This window comes from Schistocerca americana, chromosome 3 (genome assembly GCF_021461395.2).
Source record: "Schistocerca americana isolate TAMUIC-IGC-003095 chromosome 3, iqSchAmer2.1, whole genome shotgun sequence".
Lineage (NCBI taxonomy): Eukaryota > Metazoa > Arthropoda > Insecta > Orthoptera > Acrididae > Schistocerca > Schistocerca americana.
The window spans coordinates 326570040-326595572 of NC_060121.1; the positions used below are offsets into that span (position 1 = coordinate 326570040).

General features: G+C 45.2%; 1 protein-coding gene across 1 annotated transcript in view; it reads left to right on the plus strand.

Annotated features, from left to right (window-relative positions):
- Positions 1-857: 857 nt before the first annotated feature.
- Positions 858-25533, plus strand: part of LOC124607284 (betaine--homocysteine S-methyltransferase 1-like) — a 67854-nt gene continuing 43178 nt past the window's right edge. The window contains exon 1 of the mRNA XM_047139565.1: positions 858-973. Coding sequence (XP_046995521.1) covers positions 962-973 — 12 coding nt within the window. The 5' untranslated portion in view covers positions 858-961. The remainder of the gene's footprint in view (positions 974-25533) is intronic.

The following is a 25533-nucleotide window of genomic DNA, read 5'->3' on the forward strand; positions in this document are numbered from 1 at the left end:
GTTTCGTCTCTTCTTTCTGTGTGCAGGATTTGTAAATCATCTTCTATTCCCTTAATGGGATGGCTTGTTTCGTACATTTGGTTCGCAACAACTGATTTGTCGTAGTTATTTGGTCTGAAATTATTTCTTATATAAACATCGGAAATCATGAAAAACAGTGGACAAGGTACAGTGGGAGAAACGCTAGGGAAGAGATGTTTCATGATGTTTGGTTTCTGGGGCGCTCAACTGCGCGGTTATCAGCGCCAGTACAAAGACCAAATTTTTACACAATCCAATTTTCTTACGCACTCCAATTTAGCCATTGTGACGAATGATGATGATGATGATGAAATGATGAGGACAACAGAAATAACCAGTCCCCGGGCTAGGGAAGGGAGAATTAAAACCTATTGCCCTTGATCAGCAGCTCCCTAGAAATTGGACCAGTTCTTTCGCAATTAATGGCAAAACACTGCTTTGCTCACTATCTTAGGATTTGTACGCATTGATGTCCAGGAGAGCTTTAGGCTTTTTGGATGCCAAAGGTGACCCTACAACCATATGAGATGGGTGGTCTTATCATTTTCCCAAGCACCTGTACAAACTGCTTCGCTTTATACAAAATTTCTCTGAATATAAATAATGAGTTGTGTGCATTTATTTTCTAGAAGCTGCACGAGGACACGTTGAATGTAGACAAATGCCGTACTTAGCATGCTCGTCCAGATGACAGATGTTACGTTAACAACCATCGGTTGTGTATTATAGGTGTAAATGCGTTCAAATCTCGCCTCGTGTGGCGTGGGGCATTCCCACACCGGTGGGGAGCGACGCGTAGCTCCCATTGGCCGGCTGCCAGCCGGTGGGGGGAGCGTGCGAGTTGTCTGACGCAAGCGCGCTGCACTAGCCGGTCATCCACTCACTTCACGGCAGCTACTGCGTCTGGGTTTGTACCACAGCTGAATCTCTGGCGAGCGTCATGCCGAAGAAGGTAAGGATACACGTCAACGACCTCTGTACATTTTCCCCAGTGACCGGTGGTGGCTTTGTTTCGCTCTTCTGCATCTCTCATTTTGAAAAATTCTAAACCGTTCTACAGCAGGCAAATGTGTTGGTATTTACTGTGCCTTGTTTCATGCGAGTTGCGTTGTTTATGTTTCCGGCAAGTGAAGTAACAAGTTTTCTGCTGAACGCGTTTTTACATCCCTCAAAAGACCACTGCCCGTCGTCCATGGTGGTTTTTATAGTTTTGCGAAGATATAGTGGGTTAATTCATTTCGAAACTAATTAGAAGCGCTTGCTAAACTCAAACCGCTGATTACTAATTATAATTACAATTTTATTAAATATAACTTCCTCGTAGGTACAATTTTTCTAAAATTTTCAAACAAACGTCTTCTCCTGCACTGCTTGTAAATCCGATGCTTTTCAGTAACGAATACAGAATGAACCTTAACTCTGACAAAATTTCAGAGGTTTCTTGGAATTTTTTCAGTATTTAGGTGTGAGGAATCCGTGGTATCCTATGGATTGTTACAGAGTAATTGCATTTAGATAGACCTCTTACGTCACATTTGTATCTAAGCTGCATTGAAAATATCTGTAGAACAGTGCATTTGTCGAAGCTATGCGGTGTCTTGTTTGGAAAAAACTTCGTTCCATTCACTATGACAGCTTCCTGATAATATTAACGTCGGCTTTATTCTTCACCATAAAGCTTGCATAAAGTTCTCGGTTCTCTTTCTTGTTTGGTTCAACGGTAACGAGTGATACAGTTGTGAATAGGTTTACTGAAGAAGAGCTGGCCGATATGTACCTCGTGTATAGTTGACTGAATGCAAGAGCGGCACAACGATCTAAGCTTTTCTAGTGCTTTTCTTGCATTACTCTGTGTTTACATTGAGTTTTAGTGATTGCATATTATAGACTTAAGCTGTTCTGAAGAAATTTTCACAGAGGCAGAGGTAAGATAGATAACAAACCGAATGAATAATTTCTACGTTACTCTGTAGGGACTCGCAAGAGACCGTGGGTCCCTTACACCAAAGTATTTAGAAAAGTCCCTCAACACCTTATGAACATTCATACGAGTTCACCTTATATAATTTTTGTCAACCCGAAAGAAATGTTTATTAAGGGAATACAGTTTTTGTCGTTATCGTGGACGGGAATGCGTAAAGGAAATTGACTGAGTCACCTTCGAACGAACCATTCCAGTCTTCTGATGCTCTTCGGGGAAACTGGAAATCGTAAATTTAGGTGGCTGGGCGTTCATTTAACTGAGCTTTTGTCGAATGTGAGTATTTTTAAGCAATATGCAATCACTCACTGTAAAAACACTCCATACACATTTGTCTTCGTATCTTCACCCCCAGATAAATATTTTGGTGTATTGCAATATAAAATGTAATATTGTGTCCAATCTCATTAAGTAAAAAGCAGCCATTCGTAATAGTTGGATACGGAATACTTAACATCGGAGTGCAGCTTTTTGTCATTGTCGAATGCCATTTACATTTATTTTTAAGCTGAGTATTGAATAATAAAATTTGTCACTTTAGCGTAATGAACGCAATGGTTGATAATTTCATTGGTAGTAACTTCAGGGTTTTGACAAGTCTCTTAATTATGCTTTCATGATATTATATAGCACTTCTTAGAGATTAGAAATATAGCATCTATTGCCGATACAATTCTGTGCGCCTAGTAAAGTATCCTTCGATTCGAAGATCAGTTTGGATACTGTTGTGTACTGCCTGCATCTACATGGGTACTTCGCAAATCACACTTACGCACATGGCAGAGGGTTCATCAAACCACCTGCACAATAATTCTCTATTCGATTCTCGAACTGGGTGTGGAAAAAACGAACACTGCGAATTTTGATTTCCCTTATTTTATTATGATCGTTTCTCCCCGTGTAGGTCGGCGTCAGGAGAGAGTTGGTGATACATCTCTCATGAGAAGATTCCGCCGCAACGAGAAAGGCCTTTGTTTTTATGGTGTCCATCTCAAATCCCGTATCTAGAAATACGGAATCAATTTCAAATCCCTTGTCAATTGGGCTCACCACTTCGTGTGGCTAAAGAGTGTTTATTAATAAGAACGATGTTTCCTAAATCCGTGTTGACTGTCAATAGAAAGTTCTCTTAAAGGTTATTCATAATGTTCGAACTCAATGTACGTTCCAAAATCCTGTTGCGTATCGACATTGATATGAGCCTGTAATTTAGTGGATTACTCTCCTAACTTTCTTGACTATTGGTGGAACCTGTGCAACTTTCCAGTCCTTGGGTACGGATCTTTCGTCGAGCGAGCGGTTGTACATGATTGTTAAGTATGGAGCTGTTGCATCAGCATACTGTGAAAGGAACCTAACTGGTACACAGTCTGGACCAGAAGACTTGCTTTTGAGTGATTTAAGTTGCTTCACTACTCGGAGGATACCTGCTTCTAAGTTCCTCTTATTGGGATTGTTCTTGATTCGAATTCTGGAATATTTACTTGGTCTTCTTTTGTGGAGGCGCTTCGGAAGGCTGTGTTTAGTGAATGTTTTCGCAGCACTGTCGTCGATAGTGTTTCCATTGCTATCGCGCAAAGAAGGCACTGACTGTGTCTTGCAGCTCGCATACTTTTCATATGACCAAAATCTCTTTGGATTTTCTGCAAGGTTTCTAGCTAAAGTTTCGTTGAGGAAACTATTATAAACATCTCGTATTCGTGTTCGCGCTATATTTCGAGCTTCTGTAAAAAATCTCCAGTCTTGAAGATTTTGCGTTCCTTTGAATTTGGCATGCTTTTTAAGTGATGCGCCCTTGGAACTGAGTTAACCCAGCCAGATAAAGGGAATGCACAGCTTGTGAGCTCGGAACCCCAGCTTATCTTGTCATGTTTCACACAAATGCACCATTGCCAAAGGTGAAAGCGACAAGTGACACAGAAAAAAACAAATAAAATAAAAAAATAAACTGTAGGACCGACGGGGAAGTAAACCCAGATCTTAGAGTTTGTAATGACCAAACGAGGTGGCGGAGTAATATAAAAACTGGACTATTTTGCCATATGGGAGGATGGCAGTTCAAATGCCAGTCAGGTCATTCATATGTTTCTCCTTGTTTCCATGAATTAAAGCGAATACTGGCGTGGTTCCTATCAAAGGACACGGCCGATTTCTTTCCCGCATCCTTTACCAAAGTTTGAGCTCCATCCCCGATAGCCTCATCGACAGAACGTTTAGCTCCAGTCTTCCTTCTTAGATTCCTAGTCTGACACTCACAGGACTATAACCTGCCCGCAAAATTTGTTAAACTACTCTGGAATGCTAGCATCGCGAATCATTAACTTCAGCTGAGTGTTCCATCCAAAATCTGCGAGTAAAATAAGAATGTAAAACAGAATAGTGCCTTCGCCTCGCAGTACCAGCGAACGTCGAACTTATACTTTCACCATACTTAAACGTAGTAACTAAGGCATTTTAGTCGTCTTGAAGAATAGACAGATCCTTCATTAAATTTACACCTACTGGTATCTTTTAACAAGACAGTTTGTCTCTCAAACGCGTTACGCCTTTAGATTTTTATGCAAATCGATCACTACTCTTTCGTGTCCACGTAGCTGATCTACAATACTTGAGAAATTAGTAGTGAAAATTCGTTTGCTCGGAAGTTACCAGGTAGAGTAATAAATCTGAGGCTCAAGCTTTGTTGTTCTTTTAAAGTACTTATCCTACAAGAGTTGCTGGATTTTTAGTCTGAAGTAAACTTAGCATCTGCCCTTCGAAACAAGTTTTTTCAATGTGAAACGGGCTGACAGAACATGTAACATAAGTTTCTCTTCTGGGTTCGGGTGGCTCCTGACATCTTTCAGTGGTCAAATTTTTTCCGCCTACGATGCTTAATTCTAAAGTCAGTTCAACTTAAAGAAATCACATGGCGCAGTGAATTCGCTGCTGGGTCAGCGGCTCACATTACCACCAACCATTCTCATTTAGATTTCCTGTAGTCGGTCAGTAATTTTTTAGAACATTTCCGGTGGAGAAACAGCAGTCTAGCTAAAAGTACTTTGAAAATAGATTAAAAACAGTATTGATTTGCAATGGTTACCGGTTTCGGCCAGAATGTAACAGAAATGGTAACTTCTGTAAATAAATGTTATTACTGATGAGACTGTTTTTACCCATTTTTAAAGTTTCTCCAAATCGTTTAACGGCAAGAAATGTCTTTGAAGAAACACAATAGTTTTTCCCAATCTGGGCATGCCCTCTGTCCCTAATGACCTGGTCGTCACTGTACGTAAAACCCTAATATTACTTCAAAGAATAAAGCAACCTGTGTGGAAGAAAGTGTGATTTATATCTTTTGCAACATCTAGTGTCTGAGATGACTGGACGGAAGTGAGGTATTGCATCAGAAATTTTCCAAGGAAACAATCTTCCTTGTTTTTTGCTGGCTATCTTTCCTTTGACAGTTGCTGAGAAACTAAACACTGCTCCGTGATTTCTACTTCTGAGGAACAACGTGACGTGGAGTGGTTAGGACACAGGACTCGCGTTTACAAGAAGCGCTTTGGTCGGCATGTGTGTCAGCGCATTATTGGAGTTGACAGTAAATGCCACAGTCTAACATAACAGTCGCGACACTTCGCCTTTTTGTTGCTACAGCGCCAGCAGCGCCCCAAGCGGCCGGTAGGTTGAACTGTGAGTTCGGTGCGATCGTGAAAGCGAATAGTGATTGTTTATTTTGATTTATACAATGGTTTTTACGATCGGGAACGTTTGTAGCGCAATAAATTGCAGCAACAACAGGAAGAAGACACCACAGCTGTCTTTTTTTAGGTTTCCTAAGGATCCTGGGAGGTATATACCATCATGTTACTAAACTGTATCGTCAGGATTCACTTGCGAACTATATGTGTATAAATGATGAATGTTTCGTTTTAGGAGCAGAAAATGGCTAGTTAATAGCAGACGAGAAGACCTTATGAAGAAAGACCCAGTTTACCTGTATAATAATATTAGCTTTTGTTCGCTACATTTCGAACAAAACCGGTTCATGAACGCAGACAATAACAAACTCGTTTGGAATGCTCTACCCACACTGTTTGACATTCCCCTCAGCTGACGATGAAGAAGAAACTGCCACAAAGATTCGACAGTCAATCTAAAGCTGTAAAACAGTCCTATGACACAGAAGCAGCCAGTTCGACTCTCCATGTATCAGTGCCAGATTCGTGTGAATCACCAACACAGACCTGCTTTGACGATGAAGTGGTTAAATTAAGTGTAGCTGTTCGTGTCTTACAAAAGCGTGTGAAGTGTCAGAATGCCCAGAAGCGAAACTATTACGGGACAAGGAAAGTGCCTACAGACAGATTGTTTGAAAATTATTCAAATATTTGGTTTTTCGTGAAATGTAATCAGCTCATAGTGTTTTCAGCATATGTCTCCCACTATTTGGCAGTTGCTTGTCCCACTTAGAATAATGTAAAGATGAAGGTCGTACTTGTGGCAACAGGAGACAATGACACAGTAAGCCTACAGAACGATACACGAGCTGTCGATCGCTTTTGCATGTAGAGGTAAGTGTCTGTGCTTCTTACATGTGAATCTGTGTGTTTATATTCTTTTGATATCAATGTGGTAAGCCGCAATTCTGTCCAATGTCACAAGTTTCTTCACGAATGTGTTGTAGCTTGCCACTCTATTCATGGTTTTTGTCCATACTTGCGCATATTTTAGGATAATTTTTAGAAACGTATATGCCTTCTGATACCACACACTCTTGGAGGCAAGAAAATAACTCGAATAAATCGGAAATTACGTAGGAAATGGATGCAAACGAACATTATGCTTACGTCTGATGTTCACCTTACCCGCCGCTTGGAGCGCTAGTGTCTCTCCATCTGTCAAACGGCAACAACTTTTACAGCAGTGAGTGTCGCGACTGTTATGTTACTGTGGTATATGCACTACTGACCAGCGTAACTGCTTACTGTAACGTCACTGCGTTTCCGATAACGGCCAAGCGCAATAATGTCGTTGAGCAGTACTACTTCAGGCGAATGTCGTAAGTTTCTCCGCCAAACCACAACTAATTACCTCCACTCCCGCTTGTTTCTATACACGTAACTGGAAGCCCTATGATAACAATCAGGCACTTGGTGATAGCAGGCTTGACCGTTTGCAGGGCAATTTTGCTCTGTCTTTACACCACACACAGCTGTTACTCTTTTTTTCCGCCTCAAAACTCCAAAGCGGGTCAAAACGAGCGAGTTTTCGTCTTTGTTAGGGCTCAAAGTATCTTCGAAACATAACCTGGTGCTTGTGCAAGCGTGCCTAAATCGTCAGAGGCGAAGATTTTCTGCATGCTTGCACAAATACCTGCATATCCATGTCTATCAAGGTTGTAGTTACGTGTGTGGCTGCGTTAGTGACGTTGCTGCCATCGAAATGGAATTCTTTTTTACAGCACAGAAATGTGGGCTTCAGACTCACTGCGTACTAGAGATCTGAAAGGCAGCAAGTAGAGGCTAATGTTCGCCTACGTCACAAATAAAGACGCCGCTGTTACACTAGTGCTAAAGGGCTTCCCTCGTGCCTGCTGTAGTTCCGCGAGTGCCTAGTGGAGAACTGTGGCGCTGCTGTCGCTTCATGCTCGACTCGTTCTCTCGAAGCATGCAGGAGCGGAAGGCTAGTCGCGACATTTTTAGTATGGAGGATTACACGATATTGTTGCTGTAAAGTAGCAGTGACAAGGAGAAATGAGACTGCTGATATAGCCCAAAATTTGATGCAAAGTACACAACTGCAAAGCTGTTCCATTAGAGGAGTAATACCTGGAAAAAGTTTCACGCTGTAGTCCACGCTTCAAACAAAAAAGATAAAAATTTCGTCCATTGCATATAAAATGGTTATATTCTTGGTTATTCTATCTCCACCAAGGCACACAAAATGCTGCCTCAAACTACAACTGGGCACAGAGCAAAGTCGCTGTAACATATATATGCGGCAAGAAACGCGCTGTTTCTGTATTTGGTCATGACATCTCGCGTCCGTGTGCTAAGAGCGAGTTGTGTAGCTTATTTATATCTGTAATTTGTTTTAATAATTAAACACAATGTTTGAGGTTATTGTCGATACAGACTCGGTAACGCCTCGGAATGTGTGTGTCAACATATGTAACTGTTAGACATCAGATATTGAATAGTAAAATGAATTTATAGGCGTCTCCCAAAATGTTTTATCTGTATAAATTTATGTATAAGGTGGTGCAAAAGTCACTGGACACTGATTTCAACAAAAGACTGAAATTGTTTCATTACAAATACAAACGATACTTATAATTTTTTATATTCAAACTGTTTTCCGTCTTCACACATTTGAAGTATTTTTGGAACACTGTTACATACTCACAATGTGGTATCACTATCCAAATCATGGAATGCGCCGTGTGTGTAGTCATTTCGTTCAACAACGGTCTTGGGCTTCTGAGAACACACAGTCCTTGACGGCAACCCATAAAAAATTTGTGGGCGGTATATCTGGTGAACGTGGAGGCATGTGATATCTGCCCTTCGACCAATCACTATTCTTGAGAACGTTTCGTTCGAATAATCGCGAACTGCAGGGGCATAAAGAGATGGAGATTATCGCGTTGAAAGTAAATTTCTTGAAAGTTTTCATCACACAACATAAGGTCTGGTACCATGTAATTCTGAATCATAACCAAATAGTTACCTCCTGTCACTGTTCCTTCAAAAAAATGCGGTCCAAGTACGCCAAATGATATTGTCCTCCCCCCCCCCCCCCTCCTCCCAAACACTCGGACAACGTTTATTTTGTCAATATATCAGTAAGAGCAGTTATGTCTGTTAACTTGTCCGCTTAACTTAAAATCAGCCTTGTCAGACCACACAATTTTATGGAATAGGTTAGGATCATATTTCTGTTGGTCAAGCATTATCTGACAAAACTGAAGACGTCAATCGGGATCGTGAAGTAACCCTTGTTGTAAACGTGGAATGTAAACTTTAAACTTCTGTCTGTGTAATATTATTTGCACTAACCTTCTTGGTTAATCCAGCTCAGTTGCTAATAGTCTGGTTGATTTTTGCGACTTCTGGTCACAGCTGGACACACACGTAGTTCATTTTCATAAGTTGCAACTTGTTTGCAGCCAGATCTTGGTGGATCCATAGCAAATCCTTGTTCTTCAAATGTATCTCGTATGTCGTACACTCTTTGTCTAGACGGTGGTTTTGATCTAGTGTCCTCCCCATTCATTAAAAACTGCAGTAGCACCACATTTATAATTTTTTTTTTCTTTAACTTTGTGATAATTCGGAAAACTATACAGCGGTAAACACGTCTCGCAGATCATGCTTTCAACAGTTCACTAGTTTGGTTGTGTTTTGTTTCCCACTGGATTGCACTCCAATTTGACAAGGCGCAATATCACCACTTGGTAATAGCAACTTAACGGGTTAAAACTTTCTACTGTACTAAGTCTTGCTGTTACTTTTTCTTTTAACCAACTGTCCAGTGACTTTTGAGCCATCCTGTATAAACAGAACAATATTCACTTCTAACCGATCAGTCGTTATATTGGTACAAAACTTGCTTCTGATTCAGTCATTTTGTGACATTTCCACTTGCAATTGAAGAGGCAATAAAGTCGAAATCATGATTGTGTGAAACAAAATAATAATGTAAAGTCTAATGGCGGAAATTTCTTTCAAAACGGCTGCGTATGTAACGGGGGTGCCGCGAATCCGGTCATACTTGCAAATTCGTGTAGTCGCTCTCGTTTCTGAGCCAATCGAGTCCACTTGTAGGCGACAAGAGACTCACGTGAAGAGTGGGCTGCGATGTCGCCAATGTTAAGTGATTCACGATACTTTTTATCGCTGACCTGCTGAGGTACATCCCACTTGCAGTTTTTACTGGCGGTTAATCCCCGGCGCTAATTTCCGTTCTATTCAGGCCGTATTCACGCTAACAAGCAATTTAGATGTGCGTGAGTCGTGTAAGCTTGTACTCTATATTACTAAACGGCTAACCCGGTTCATGGCGCATTGTTCCAGTTGCAGGCTGCCTACCTAACGACTTCCAGGGGCAACAAATTTGGTTTTCAATATTTCGTAGAATTATTGTCCAAATTTAAAAATTTAAAATGCTGTCATCTACTCATTAAGATATATAATCTTACGTAAAAGTTTCAACACAATAACTTAGTATGACAGAACCCGCGGAGGCAGTGTAACTCACTGCGCGCATATTGCCCAGACTGTATTCATCCAGTGTTTGGTAATGAGTGCCCTTCGCGACTTCCAAAGAACTTCAAACACAATTTCAAACCTTCCTCGACCATTTTCTCGCCTGCGTCCTTAATGTACAAAATGTGACACACTAATTTGTAATCAGACGTGATTGGTTAACAGTTGCATGAAACGAGAAAATCTGTAGTAGCATGAAATTGCTACCGCATTTAAACCGTACGCGAACTCAGCTCGCAAATGCGTACCACAATGTGTGAATATAGAGTTCAGTTTCTAGGTAATAAGAGAGCTCTTAAATGTATTCTAAAACGAAGCACGAGCCATATGAAATCTGTGGTCGCTGATCTTATTAAACAACCAACATGGTGAAGGGAAAATTGTTCGTGGTGATTTTACAGCAGCTGTTAGTCCGCAGCTCCCTGTGTGCTCTATTCGCATACGTCCGTCAACGAGTACCACCAGTAAGAGGCAAAATTATGGGATGATTTTCCAATGCACATAACCCAACTGAGAAGAAAATGTCACAAAAAGTTGTATTTATGTAGTAACCAAGAGGAAAAAGTGTGGTGTTGATCTACATTTACAAAGACTGTTTTGACGTCTAACATACCCAACACTAATCCCAGGTGATACGTATTAAATCTGATTTCACAGCAACCAGTGGGGTGTTTAAATACGATGTTATTTTATTTAGGAACAATCTTTGTAGTCTACTCAGATGACTTCGTAAATTATACGGCCTGTCTGAATCCTCTGTTTGGCCATCTAAATCGTCCTGACGATTACAATTTTTAACACAGTTTATATTCGCTCAGTGCATGTACGCTGCTCTTCCCTAAAAGACCGTTAGGTATATTAAATGACTGGTAAAACAAAATATAGCTCTCTTGATAGAATGAACAATATTGTATCCCCTTAGAGCTTCCAGTAGCCCTGTAGAATGTCTGCCACTGTCTCAGCGTAGAGAAGGTGATAGACCTGCATTCAGGAGTAGAGGAATTAGTATCCGCCCAGTTATCTATTTTAGGTTTTCCACAATTTTCCTAACTCATTTAATGCAAAGCCGGGAAGGTTTCTCTGAAGAGGACGAGACAGATTTCCCTCCACATTCTCCTCCAGTGAATATCTATCTGATACGTCTCTAATACCACCGTCGTAATCTTTCAGCTGTCCCATATTCCGTTGTATGAATCTGCATTTTATTCGCGAGTCTAATAACTATGCCGTTACGATAAAAATTCCAATGTAGTTCGTTTTTAAAATTATTAGCTCCAACCATGCTGCTCAGCCTTCGTTTCTATAGTCTGAAATGTGTAGGTGGATGTGCGTACGATCTATTTTTTAACGAATCTTTTAGCGTTGGTTCAACGGCCTTTCCTGATTCTGCTCATGTGAGATCTTTCTATGTGACGATGAGAATCGAAAATATTGTATGTGGGGTAGTGACTTGAACAGTAATGGAGTAGTTCATCCAAAAATACGTGACTGATGCTAATGAAAACTATTAGAAAAAAATTGAGTGTTTGGTCTAGAAATGGAAGTTTCAGCGGCGGTACTCTTGATCTGAAGGACACTGGGTGAAACATTGCCTAGTAAAGAAGGAACACCGGTTGAGACGTGGGACACACCCTCGAGGACATTTCAACTCAGGCAATAATTACCAATCAAACACACTCTGGCGTGTTATTTTCAACGGATTTTTATTTAACAATTGCATGACAGCAGCAAACTGCTGTTACCTTAGAATAATATACATAATTGCCCTAGAATTGAAACATTACTAAAGAGACGAAAGTCTACGGGCGTCAAAGCCCATCCGAAACAATAAATAATTTAAAAACCCTCTTATATAAATCTTAAGAACCAAACAAACAATATGGATAAAATCAACCGTAAATGCTGTCTGAAATTTTATTAATAGCTAGCTTTCAGCTTAAAAACATGGGGAAACACACAATCTTTTAATATAAGACCATCCATTTTTTTTTCACTAAGACAGTAAACTATAAGCTGAAATGTTCAAACCACTTCTCCTCCGCAGTTCCTAAAGAGTCAGCTGTTCATTCGGCTGGTCTCGTAAGTACTTAACATGTCATTAATAATTTGTTACTTCGCAGCTTCTGGCAATTTAAATTGGACAGCAGCGTTTCCCTGGTTTCAAAATTAGTTCCGTTCAGTAGGGCAAGACGAAATATTTTCCATTTTAGCTCAGATCTGGGAATAGTTTTCACAGAAACAGTCTGCAGGTGTGGCAAGTTTTATATCGTCTGAGTTTACTGTGTGGTGGATTAAGGTTTTCGTAATCCAGCATTTTAAAAGTTAGTCATAACGCGTAATAAATTTAAGCAATAGTTTCTCTCGTGAGTTGCTTCAGCTGCGTTCTTCTGAGAACCTGGCTGCGCTGGTTTCTCCAGCCAAGTTATCGCGGATATTCTAAGAGTTCGTGCTTAGATAATGACAACTTGCGGCGCTGCCCGTTCTGTATCTCGAAACCAGATTGTCTCGTGCCTGGAAGGCTGAGATAAAGGAGCCAGTGCAATATGTTGCCTGGGTCTTCAACTTCGACAGACTTACTAAATATTGAGTCCCAGGCAGATACAGTGAATGAATATGATGCGGCCGTGACAAGTCATGAAAACAGTCGTTTAAAATTTGAATACTTGCCTATTAACGCCACATGTCGCCACACTGTCCAAACGGATACGTTCCCGAAAATAGTATTCGAGAAATTAGGGCGTATACGGAGGCGTATAGTGTCTTTTTCTCCTCGCTCTTTTTGCGAGTGTAACAGGAAAGGAAATAGCTAGTAGTAGTACAGAGTACCCACCGCCACGCACCGCACGGTGACTTGTGGAGTATCCATGTAGGTGTAGACGTAAAATATCGAGCTAGTTGTCAGATTCACAGTGAACTCCCACTCGACAACAGCAGACTCCAAATCATCCTCTGGCTTATCGGATTTCGGCTTTTCATAATTTGCGTAAATCTGTTAAGTCGACTGCCGAAATGCATCCTCTGAAAAGGACTCTGACGATATTTCTTCCTCAGCCTTGGGCTGCCCGAGTTGGTGTTCCGTTGTGATAATCTTGTCGGTGGGTCAGTGAGATCCTCACACGAGCGGCGGATCGCTGGCTACTTCGCCTGCAGTGGGACGATCGCTGCGATTTTTGCCGTACGAGAGCGAATTACGAGCAATTTCAACCAGAATATTGAACACCAGTCATGAAGTTCTGCTATGGAAAATGAACTGTTTACCCCCCAGGGGGTCCACAACTCTTTTGTGGATACGTGCGTGGCGAGCACGGGGCCCCGAGCCATTGCAGCCTTCTTTCTCTCCCGGGCTGCATTTCCTTTCCCTTCCCCTCCTTTCCCCTCCATACCCCTTTCCCCTCGCCCTCTCCTCTCCCTCTATTGGTGTCCTTGCTTATGTTGGCCCCCGCTATCCTCCTGGTTCTGTTGGTTTTACACTCTGGCTTTGTTGCGTAATCATCTCCTCCTTTTGGCATTCCTTGGTCCCCCTCTGGGGTTTGACCTCCATTCCAAAATTTCTCTTCCGTAGTGTGAGCCATTTGGGGAAGAGCACCTTACCTAGTGTCTCCGACGTGTGCCCTCCTAGTATATTCCACCTTTTCTTCTACGTCGTTGTCTGATGCTAGGGTGCATAGCCAGCACGGTAGCCAGCCCGTGTGGTGGGGTCGCTATGTACCCTTTTGGTTGAGCCCCCTGAACACACAGGGATCACACTTCTGATACCTGAGCTGTGACCTCCTCATGCATGCCTTGGAGTGGTTGCTCGTCATCCTGGAGCATCGGAACTCCCGGCAATGGCCGCCGTGCCAGACGGCCCTTGCTGTGGCTGGGTGGCGCCCGTGAGGAGAGCCCCTGATCGGAGTGGGTGGTATCAGGGCGGACGCTATGCAGATGAAACGCATAAGGGTCCAAACCTCTGGCCGCTCTTCTGCGGCCGTCTCTCTGCGTGGTACTGATTCCTCAAGTGCTGCTTCTCTTGCCCCTTCGGCCTTCCCTTCCGTGGCTACCCCCTGGGAGGAGGGTCAGGCCCGTCGTCTAGGGGCAAAACCTTTCCCCCGTTATCTAGTTTGCACCAGGACTGATGGAGATACTTTCACCAGTGTCAAACCTTTATTCTTTGTGGAACACATTGAAGACAAGTTCGGCGAAGTGGACTCCCTGAGCAAGATGCGGTCGGGTTCATTACTGATAAAAACTGCTTCGGCTGCCCAATCTGCGGCCCTTCGTGCCTGTACCCATCTTGGCACAATTCCCGTGTCCATTACCCCTCACCAGTCTCTAAATATGGTACAAGGTGTGATTTTTCACAGAGACCTTATCCTTCAAACTGATGAGGAACTTCGGGACAGTCTCGGACGGCGGGGTGTTCACTTTGTTCGGCGTGTTCAGAAGGGTCCTAAAGATAATCGTATTGATACTGGTGCCTTTATCCTGGCCTTTGAAGGGGATACCCTTCCTGAGAAAGTTAAGATTATGGTCTATCGCTGTGATGTGAAGCCGTACATCCCACCTCCTATGCGGTGTTTTAAGTGCTTGCGTTTTGGCCACATGTCTTCTCGCTGTACCCAGGACCCTCTCTGTGGTGACTGTGGACGTCCACTCCATGAGGGGAGTCCCTGTGTTCCCCCTCCTGTATGTGTAAATTGTCATGGTAGTCATTCTCCACGTTCAGCAGATTGCCCAGTCTATAAGAAAGAAAAAAAGATACAGGAGTATAAGTCTCTTGATCGTTTAAGCTACACAGAGGCCCGTAAGAAATATGCACGATTGCACCCTGTGTCCATGACATCTAGTTACGCCTTGGTTACATCTTCATCCCTTCCTCCCCCTTCCTTACCCCCGTCCCGGACCCCTCTCCTTCCCCCCTCCCCTGCGGCTCCCACACCTTCTCCTCTGGGCGCCGCTCCCCCTCCCCAGCCGGAGAAGTGTCCCACTCCTTCGGCGTCTGCCGGTCAAGGGCGCCTCTCCCGGGATGCCCCTTCCCGGCACCTTCCAGGTCAAAGGTCTGCTGCAGCGCGGCGACCGCGAGAGCCGCGGTCTATCGGCCCCCAGGTCGCCCGGTCTCTTTCTGTTCCTGATCTTGCTGCAGCTGGCTCCATTATGCCACACAGCCCTCCTCGATCTCAGCCTGAAAAGAAGAAGAAACATAAGTCCCGGGACAAAGAGCCTCTGGTGTCACCGGAGGTCCCTTCTCCGGCTTCACAACCGGATTCTTACCTGTCGTTTATGGATGTCGCCCCCTCCTTGTCGGTGACGGGTGGGGACCCGGCGGTATGACTGGATTTAGCGTGTTCAGCCCTCATTTAAACCATCGTTCTGTGGTTCTCCAATGGAATTGTAATGGCTACTATCGTCACCTTCCGGAATTGAAATCCCTTCTTTCGTCCTACTCTGCAGCTTGTGTGGTTCTCCAGGAATCTCATTTTACTGATGCTCACTCACCGACCCTCCGTGGGTTCCGTGTTTTCTGTCGAAATCGGGTCGGACCCTTGCGGGCTTCTGGTGGCGTTTGTACGTTGGTCCGTACAGACATTGCTAGCACGTGGATTCCTCTCCAAACTACATTGGAAGCAGTTGCTGTTAGGGTCCACTTAGACTCTGCAGTCACAGTATGCAATCTTTATCTCCCTCCTGACAGGACTCTTACACCTGCTGCCTTAACCACCCTTCTTCAGCAACTTCCTCCTCCCTTCCTCCTCCTTGGGGATTTTAATGCTCATCATCCTTTGTGGGGCAGTGCCTTTCCATCTAGACGAGGTCTTCTTATCGACCAATTTATTGCAGACCACGACCTGTGCCTTCTTAATGATGGCTCCCCTACTCATTTCAGTGCTGGTCATGGTACTTTTTCTGCCATTGATCTTTCTCTTTCTTCTCCCTCTCTCCTCCCTTCATTACACTGGTCGCCACACGACGACCTTTGTGATAGTGACCATTTCCCGTTGATTATCACGCTCCCTTCCCGCTCCCCGATGGAGAGGTTACCTCGTTGGTCTTTCCACCGCGCCGATTGGCCTCTATATACTGCACAGGTCGAGTTTTCTCCCTCTTTGTCGGGTTGTATTGATGACGTCCTACGTGACGTGTCTGACGCGATTGTTCGCGCTGCTAACCTTGCTGTCCCGCGCTCATCTGGACAATTTCGTCGTCGGCAAGTCCCGTGGTGGAGTACGGCCATTGCCATTGCCATCCGTGATCGCCGTCGAGCTTTGCAACAGTTTAAGAGGCACCCATCTGCAGCCAGCCTTTCTACCTTTAAGCGCCTTCGCGCTAAAGCCCGTTATTTAATCAAACAGAGCAAGCGGATATGTTGGGAACGATTCGTTTCTTCCCTTGGTTCCACTGTCCCTCTGTCACGGGTATGGGCTACACTTCGCTCTCTCCAAGGTTGCCATCGGCAGTCCACCCTCCCAGGCCTTCACCTCCCAGATGGCATTTGTACGGACCCATTAGTTCTCGCAGAACATCTTGCGACCCATTTTGCAGTGGCATCAGCGTCGGCCTCCTATCCAGCTGCTTTCCTTCATCAAAAACAGCAGGCTGAAGCTGTCACCTTATGTTTCACCACTTGTGAGTCAGAATCTTACAACGAACCTTTCACTGAATGGGAATTTCTTTCTGCTCTATCTGCTTCTCATGATACGGCTCCTGGCCCAGATTCCATTCATAACCAGCTGCTTCAACATCTCAGTGCTCCACAACGGCACCATCTTCTTCGGGTGTTTAACCGTATCTGGCTCCAGGGTGACTTCCCTTCTCAGTGGAGGGATAGCATTGTGGTTCCTGTCCTTAAGCCTGGTCAGAACCCCCTATCTGTTGACAGCTATCGGCCAATTAGTTTGACCAATGTTGGTTGTAAGTTACTTGAACGGCTGGTCGCCCGTCGGCTCACTTGGGTCCTCGAATCTCGGGATCTATTGTCCCCTTACCAGTGTGGCTTTCGAGAGGGACGATCTCCAATCGATCATTTGCTTCGCTTGGAATCCGCAGTTCGGCAGGCTTTTTCCCAGCGCCGCCATTTGGTTGCAGTGTTTTTTGACCTTCGCAAGGCCTATGACACGGCCTGGCGCCATCACATCTTACTAACCCTTCATCAGTGGGGTCTTCGGGGCCCACTCCCGATTTTTATCCGCCAGTTCCTGATCCATCGGTCATTCAGAGTTCGAGTTGGTACTGCTTTCAGTTCTCCACGGACCCAGGAGACGGGCATCCCACAGGGTTCTGTCTTGAGTGTCCTTCTTTTCCTCATTGCTATCGATGGACTTGTGGCCTCTGTCGGTCCCTTGGTCGCCCCTGCCCTGTATGTGGATGATTTCTGCATTTGGGTTAGTTCCTCCTCGATGCCATCTGCAGAACGGCAGCTCCAGGTGGCTATACGGCGTGCCTCTGCATGGACCCTCTCCCACGGGTTTCAATTCTCTCCTTTAAAATCGCGGGTGGTCCACTTCTGTCGCCGTACTACGGTCCACCCTGATCCAGAGCTCTATCTCGCTGCACAAAGATTGCCTGTGGTTCCACAGTTTCGTTTCCTAGGTCTTCTTTTCGACAACAAGCTCACTTGGCTGCCCCATATCAGACTCCTGAAGGTAGGATGTTTCCGTAAACTCAATGTCCTTCGCTTCCTTGCCCACTCCTCCTGGGGTGCGGACCGTTCCCTCCTCCTCCGTCTTTATCGTGCTCTAGTTCTGTCACGTTTGGACTATGGTTGTCAAGTTTATGGTTCAGCTGCTCCTTCCACGCTGCACGTGCTGGATCCAGTCCACCATCGTGGTATCCGTTTGGCCACCGGTGCCTTCCCTACTAGCCCTGTTGATAGTCTCCTGGTTGAAGCTGGGATCCCCCCCCTTTCTGTTCGGCGGTCCCAGCTTCTGGTGTCTTATGCCCTTACTATCCGTTCTTCTCCCGCTCATACTTCCTATTCTATCCTATTCCCAGACCATGGACGTCGCCCGCCTGACTCCCGCCCTCGGGCGGGTTTACCGGTTGGGCTGCGCCTTGCGTCTCTTACCCGTGATTTTCGGCTTCCTTCTTTGTCCTGTCTTCCTCGCTCCCTCCCCTCCACCCCTCCTTGGTTAGTTCCTCGGCCTCGAATTCGGATGGATCTCCGCCGCGGTCCGAAAGATTCCATCCCCCCGGTGGTGTTCCGTTCCTTTTTCCGCCAAATTTTATGGGAGTTTCGGAATGCTGTTGTTTTTTACACTGATGGCTCTAAATCTGCTGATCATGTTGGGTATGCCTTCACGTCCTTTGTTGGAACGGAAAATCATCTACTGCCACCCTCATGTGGGGTGTTTACTGCGGAATTGATGGCAATTTCCCGGGCCCTCACCTTTATTAAACAATCCCAACACAACCGCGTTTTGTTATGTACGGACTCGATGAGTGGCCTTCTTGCTATTGACTGGTGTTTTTCGCGCCATCCCTTGGTCTCTGCCATCCATGACCATCTCGCTGATCTTCACCGTGCTGCTTGTTCCATTGACTTCCTATGGGTCCCGAGCCATGTGGGTATCCCGGGTAATGAGCTCGCTGATCGTTTGGCTGGGGGAGCAGTTACTTACCCCCCATTTTCTGTAACCCCTCCTGCAGCGGATTTACGGCTTCACATCAAATCCCACTTTGCACAGTCGTGGGCCAATTCTTGGGAGGCTACTCCACTGTCTAATAAACTTCGTGCCATTAAGGTGAATACAGGCCCATGGCGTTCTTCCTTTCGCCTCTCCCGCAAGGACTCGACCACACTGTGTCGTCTCCGCATTGGCCATACCAGGCTGACCCATGGTTTCCTTTTGCGTGATGAGCCACCCCCGCTATGTGGTTGTGGAGCCTTCCAGTCAGTGGCCCACATTTTGGTTGAATGCCCCCTTCTTTTGGCTCTGCGTGCTAAGTACAGACTCCCCCACACTTTACCTTTGATGTTGGCTGACGATTCCCGGATGGTCTCTCTGGTTCTAGGTTTCCTCCGGGAGAGTGGTTTTTATTCTCAGTTTTAAAGTTTTTAATCTCCCTCTGGTGTTGGGGCAGGGCGGTGAGTGTTTGGGTGTCTCCCACTGTAGGCAGTGTTCAGAGATTCCCGATTCACCTCCCTGACCGGAATCCTCTTTTCTTTCCCTTTTACTCTGTTTTTACCCCTTCTTTTTAAGGCTTGGTTAGTTTTTCTGTTCCCATACGTGCTTTCTGCATTATAGCAGTTGTACCTTTTAAGTCACAGGTGGTCTTGCCTATGCTGTTTCAGCATAGTGTTGGGTTCGTTCTCTTGCCAACTTCCCTCATTTGTTTTTACTAATGACAACGTGACTGCCCTTTTACGTTTCCCCTTTATCCGTTTTATTTTTCTGACTATACTGAGATGTCCCGTTAGCAGAATGGAGTCTATTTGAAACAAGGGACTGATGACCTTGCTGTTTGGTCCCTTTAACCTCAAACAACCAACCAACCAACCATGAACTGTTTAGGAGTAGCGACAGTCGATCTCCGTAGCTCGACTAAAACTTGCAAAAAGAGAAATAAACGGAATTGACATATACACGCATTGAGGTGACGAAAGTTATGGGATATCTTCAAAAATTGTCGAGCGTCCTTTTGGCCGGCGTAGTGTAACAACTGTAGGTGGTATGGACTCTAAAGTCGTTGGAGAGCCCTTGCAGAAATATTGAGCCATGCTGCCTCTACAGCTGTCCATAATTGCGAAAGCGTTGCTGGTGCTGGATGTTGTGCACGAACTGATCTTTCCATTATGTCCAATAAATGTTAGATGGAATTCATGTTGGGCGATCTGGGTGGCCCAATCATTCGACCGAACTGTCCAGAACGAACTTCAAACCGATTGCGAACAAATTAGGGCCGATGACATGCATCTTTGTTTGGCAACTTTAAGTCCATGAATGAATGCCTGAAAATAGTCTCAACGTAACAGAACATAGCCATTTCCAGTCAATGATCAGTTCAGTTGGACAAGAGAACCCGTTCCATTCCACCTAAATACAGCCCACACCATTGTGGAGTTTTGTTGACATGGGACCAGTGTCACACTCGCTCTACAATCAGCTCGTACGAACTGAAATCGGGAATCATCTGACAAGGTCAAGCTTCTCCAGGCGTCTAGGATCCAACCGATATGGTAACGAGACCAGGTGAGGCGCTGCAGGCGATGTCGTGCTGTTAGCAAATGCACTAGCGTCGGTCGGCTGGTGGCATATAGCCTATTAACGCCCCATTTCGCCTCGCTGTACTAGCGTATACGTTCGTCGTACGCCTCACATTGATTTTTGCGTTTATTTCCTGCAGTGTTGCTTGTCTGTTAGCACTGACAACTCTATACGCAAATGTCGCTGCTCTCGGTGGTTAAGTGAAGGCCGTCGGCGACTGCGTTGTCCATGGTGAAAGCTGATGCCTGAAATTTGGTATTCTCGGCACCCTCTTGACGTTGTGGATCCCGGAATATTGAATTCCCTAACTATTTCTGAAATGGACTGTCCCATGCTTCTAACTCTAACTACCATTCAACGTTAAAGTGTATTAATTCCCGTCGTGCGACCGTAAACACACCGAAGTTCTCGACCTGCTGGAGGACTTGCCACACACTGACGCCGCGGGTGCCAAAGCCGCATTGGAATTTTTAAATCGTCAGCTACTACGAGCAGCCGAAGTAGCCACGCCGGGGCGTCCATGTCAGCAGCAGGACACACTCGAAAACCCACACTTCACATTATGGAGACGATCAGAGAGAAGAAAAGGACCTTCCGCGAGTGGCAGATCACACACCAGCCGGAGACCAAACGCCACCTGAAGTGTATGAGGCGAGACATCAGAACGGCGGTCTAGGGACCCAGAAATCAGGGTCGGGCCGGCATGGTGGCTACGCTTAATCTACATGACGGCAGCGCGTGGCGAGTCGTCTCGAGCTTGCTTCCTTCGTAGGCTGCAATGCATCCCGTCGCTACATGTCTGCCAGAACGTCGTCTAGAGCCCAGATGAGAAGGCACACCTTTGCTGAAAACATTACACCTGTTGACGACGGCGTCGGAGCCGACCTGGATTACATCCGCCGTGTGGAAGAAGAGCTGGCAGCAAGGTAAGACAACGATGAAATCACCCTCATTGCTGAAGAAGAGGTGGAGGAACAGCTGCTGTCGCTGAACACCAGGAGGGCGGGATGAGCTGATGGTCTCAGGTCTCCTCCTACGAAACCTGCCGGCGGGAGTCCACTGGCCCCGACGAGCGTACTCAACAGCATCCTTCGGTCTAGTTTTCCCTTCCATATGGAAACACGCGGAAGTCGTGGCAGTACCGAAGGCAAAAGAGGATGCTCGTCTGACCACCAGTTACAGATCCATCAGCCTGCTTCTGTTCCTCTCGAAAGTGTTCGAGCGGCTTAACATCAAGAGTGCTGCGCCACTTCGAAGAAGTCGATGATTCCCGACGAGCAGTTTGGGTTCAGGAGCGGACATTCCACCACCTTCCAGGTTCTGCGGCTGGTAGAAGCAGCCATGCACGCCCTGGAGATGCGAGGGTACCTTGGGGTGATGCTACTCGACGTTTGTAGGTCCTTAGACTCTGTGACCCAACGGCCTCCTGTACAAACTCTTTGTGCACGTCGTACAGACGTAACACGGATTCCTGATCCGCTCCTACCTTGCGTACGAACATTCCACGTCTTCAGACGACGGAAGGTCAACGCAACAGCCGATGCGAGCAGGAGTGCCGCAGGGATCGGTGCTCGGCCTCGTGCTCTACTCCCTCTACACTGCCGACGCTCCGCGGTTGGTGCGCGTGAAGTTGGTACTATCTTCCGACGACACGGCGCTACTTGCGCTCAGTATGAAAGCAGCAGAAGTGGGGGACTTCTGAAACTTGGCTGCTACGCCCTTACCGCGTGGTCAACCAAATGATGGTTGAATTACAATGCCGCCAAGAGTCAGCGGTATTCACGAGAAAGCTGCTGCCTCCGAATCTGCCGCCGGTCATCATCATGGGAGGCACCATACCAAGGGGCAAAATCGGTCGCTACCTCGTAGTTACCCTCGGCCAGCGACTGAAATGGATGTCGCACATCAGACACGCCAAGAGAAGAGCAATTGGTCGACTTCGCGCCCTGTACCCTCTACTCAACCCGTCGTCGCTGCCTCCACAGCATGGCATAACACTGTATCTAACATTGATCAGACCACTGTTAGAAAACGCAGCAGCAGCGTGGGGCAATGCGGCCGGCACCAACATCGGAATGCTGCCGAGGGTGCAGAACAGAGCGTCGAAGCTCGCTCAGCGCCTTCCGAGAAGATACAGCACGCAACTCCTGCACCAGGACACTGGAATCCCGCTGCTCCGCGAGAGGTTGAAGCACACAGCACGCCAGTTCTACGACAAGGCTGAACATTCCCGGAACAGTCTCATTCAGTACTCGTGCCCCAAATACGCCGCAGGCCGACCACGCGTTGGCCCGATCTGCTGCAGGAGTAGACAACTCTAACAGCAGCCTGAGGACGACACAGTGAGAGGCAAAAGACCGAGAACGAGAAGTGCCGCAGGAATAGCGTACCAAACGCTTAGCCTGCGTAACAGTCAAGCCCAGGATAAGCTTGTCATTTTCGGCGAGCAGTGTAACCATTTCTGAAACCTTTAACATTAATCACGTGAGTACAAATTACAGCTCTGTCAATCCTTGTACGCGATACTACCTCGCTATTTTTGTGTGTACATACAGCTATCCCGTGAAACATTATCGACGTGTCAAGGATCAAATGTTATACCGTGTACATCCCCCCCCCCCCCCCCCCCCAAAAAAAAGTTCACCACCTTCCTGATTCCTCAACGGAGCTCTGTTGGCAAGTGGTCACCATATGCATTGCATTGAGCCAATAACGACAATGTTCCTGTGCCGAATCATCTGTATCCTGTGACGTGCTTATTGTAGTTTCACCATTGTTCGCGAATTAAATACGGTTTTAATTGCCGGCCGTTGGTGGCCGAGCGGTTCTAGGCGCTTCAGTCTGGAACCGCGCGACCGCCACGTTTGCAGGTTCGAATCCTGCCTCGGACATGGATGTGTGTGATGTCCTTAGGTTAGTTCGGTTTAAGTAGTTCTAAGTTCTAGGGGACTGATGACCTCAGATGTTAAGTCCCTTAGTGCTCAGAGCCATTTGAACGGTTTTAAATGTTGTTTTTCAGAAGGCGATGCTATAAAGGAAGTCTATTTTTCGCCTTGTTTCGTTATTGAGTGCTAGTTTCAACCCTTCAGGGTGTTCGTAATCCATTTCTACTACCATGTTTTTGTCTGTCAACCCTAACCACTGGGTCTAGAACGGCTCCGTGACTTCTTTTAGGGTACAAGCACAGACTGCAGAAGAAAATTGATCTTGGCCTTTTCAGATAACTGTCCTGGCATATACGTTGAGATTCATAAAAACTCCGGAAGCCTGAATATGTTGCCTATGACCTGACAGACTTCAACGTCGTTTATACGAAATGAATCAACCACGGAGTTACTCCCCACACTATCTTTCCACGTACTACGTATTATGTAGTTAGTTTTATGGTTGCTTCTTTCTCATCATTTAATAATCTGTTGTGGTGATGGTTTCTTATTTCTTTCTTGGCGTTAAGCATCTTCTTGGTCGACCATGACTTGATTATTAGACTTATAGATGCACCCTGGCACATTAAAACTTCGATTTTCCACACTCGCACTCTCTTCTGCTTTGCTCGAACTTGTTTTTCAGCTAATTCACCTCCTTTTCAGTTGATTTGTCAGGTGGAACAATGGTTTATTTTGCCTGTTAATAGTTCACCATCCGGATTTGGATAGCGAGTGTGTGTACGCGGAAAGGAAGAAAATTCTGGGATACGCTTTCCCCAGTGAAAGATACTGTCTCCCAGGTGAAAATTAAATATACTTTCCCTCGGAGCTGTAAAACTTACCAATTCTTCGAATGGTAAAGATTTTGTACACTGGCGTAGGACTTCCCGGCATTTTAGGAAACGAAACCCAGCAAAAAAACGTATTTTGAAAAGATTTTTGACGTGCTGTCATGATAGACAACATATTTTCGAATTATGAAAGTATAAAATCGAATTCCACTAAAGTACTGTAGCTTCCGAAACACTGAAATAGACTGCGATCCACTTCCGTCGGATGATTAGCCTGTATCATATTATCTCGCCAGCCAACAACAGCAGATATACAGAGCATAAAACTCGTGATGTAGTCAGCCAATAGCAACATCACCGTTAAGAAGCACGAATGCACAATTACGAAAAGTTAATGGTTTAGATTAATGTTCATGAAACATAGCTACAAAAAAAAGCTAAGTTTTCCCATAAAATATTGGTCGTCAAAATTATTTTGCTATTTTTTTCCGAAGGTGTGGTTAGGCAGGATCCTAAGAGCACAGAAAGTTGGAGCAGCTGAATATTTCTGACACGCATGGTTACTTTCACTGCTGTGCACCTACCTGAATACATGTTCCATCGAGCCCTTTGATTCTTCCATAGAAAAGCCAATTACGTGTGAAATTATTCAAGAACTCATGTCGCACTTTTTTTGAAGGATAATTATACTTTTGCCATTGTTATTGCATGATTTGTGATACACGGAGGAAGTAAAATAAGTACGAAAAACTAACCTTCAAGGTTGGTCTTTTTAGCGTGTGTTGCCGTTTAAGATACATCAAACTTAAATGTGCCAGTATATTATTAAACGATGGCACAAATGGCTGGTCTTCCGGACCAGTTTTCCGAGTGTCAGTGTCAAGTTTTCAATGAGCGTCAAACGCTCCGTGATTTCAGGAATTCATTACGTATTTCACACGTAACATAATTCATCTTGCGTGCAAGGAAACTTTAGAAGTAACGCTTCTCGAAATACCATTGACCATATTTTCCCGCAACCTGTTATAAATGCAAATATTTGTGACGTCACGCTCTTGTTACCAAGTATTGCATGGTTTCGTCATAAAGCTTTCGTGCATAGACCATAAATAATCCTTGGTCTCTGCTTGTGTGTGGCATATACTCTATGTTGTGTGCACTGTGTTCTGTTGTTACAAATCGCGCGTTTTATTTGGGTGTTATTCTTTCGTTTGTGATACTTCTGCAGTATTGTTTTGCAGAAGTGGGCTAAAGAAAAATTGTTGAGTATCAGTTCCTACCAGTTAAAACCTACAAAAATTTAAAATTTCCAGGAATTCTAAAAAAAATCCCGTGTTTTCCCGAGACACATACAACCTACCAGAATTGTATGAATTTCGT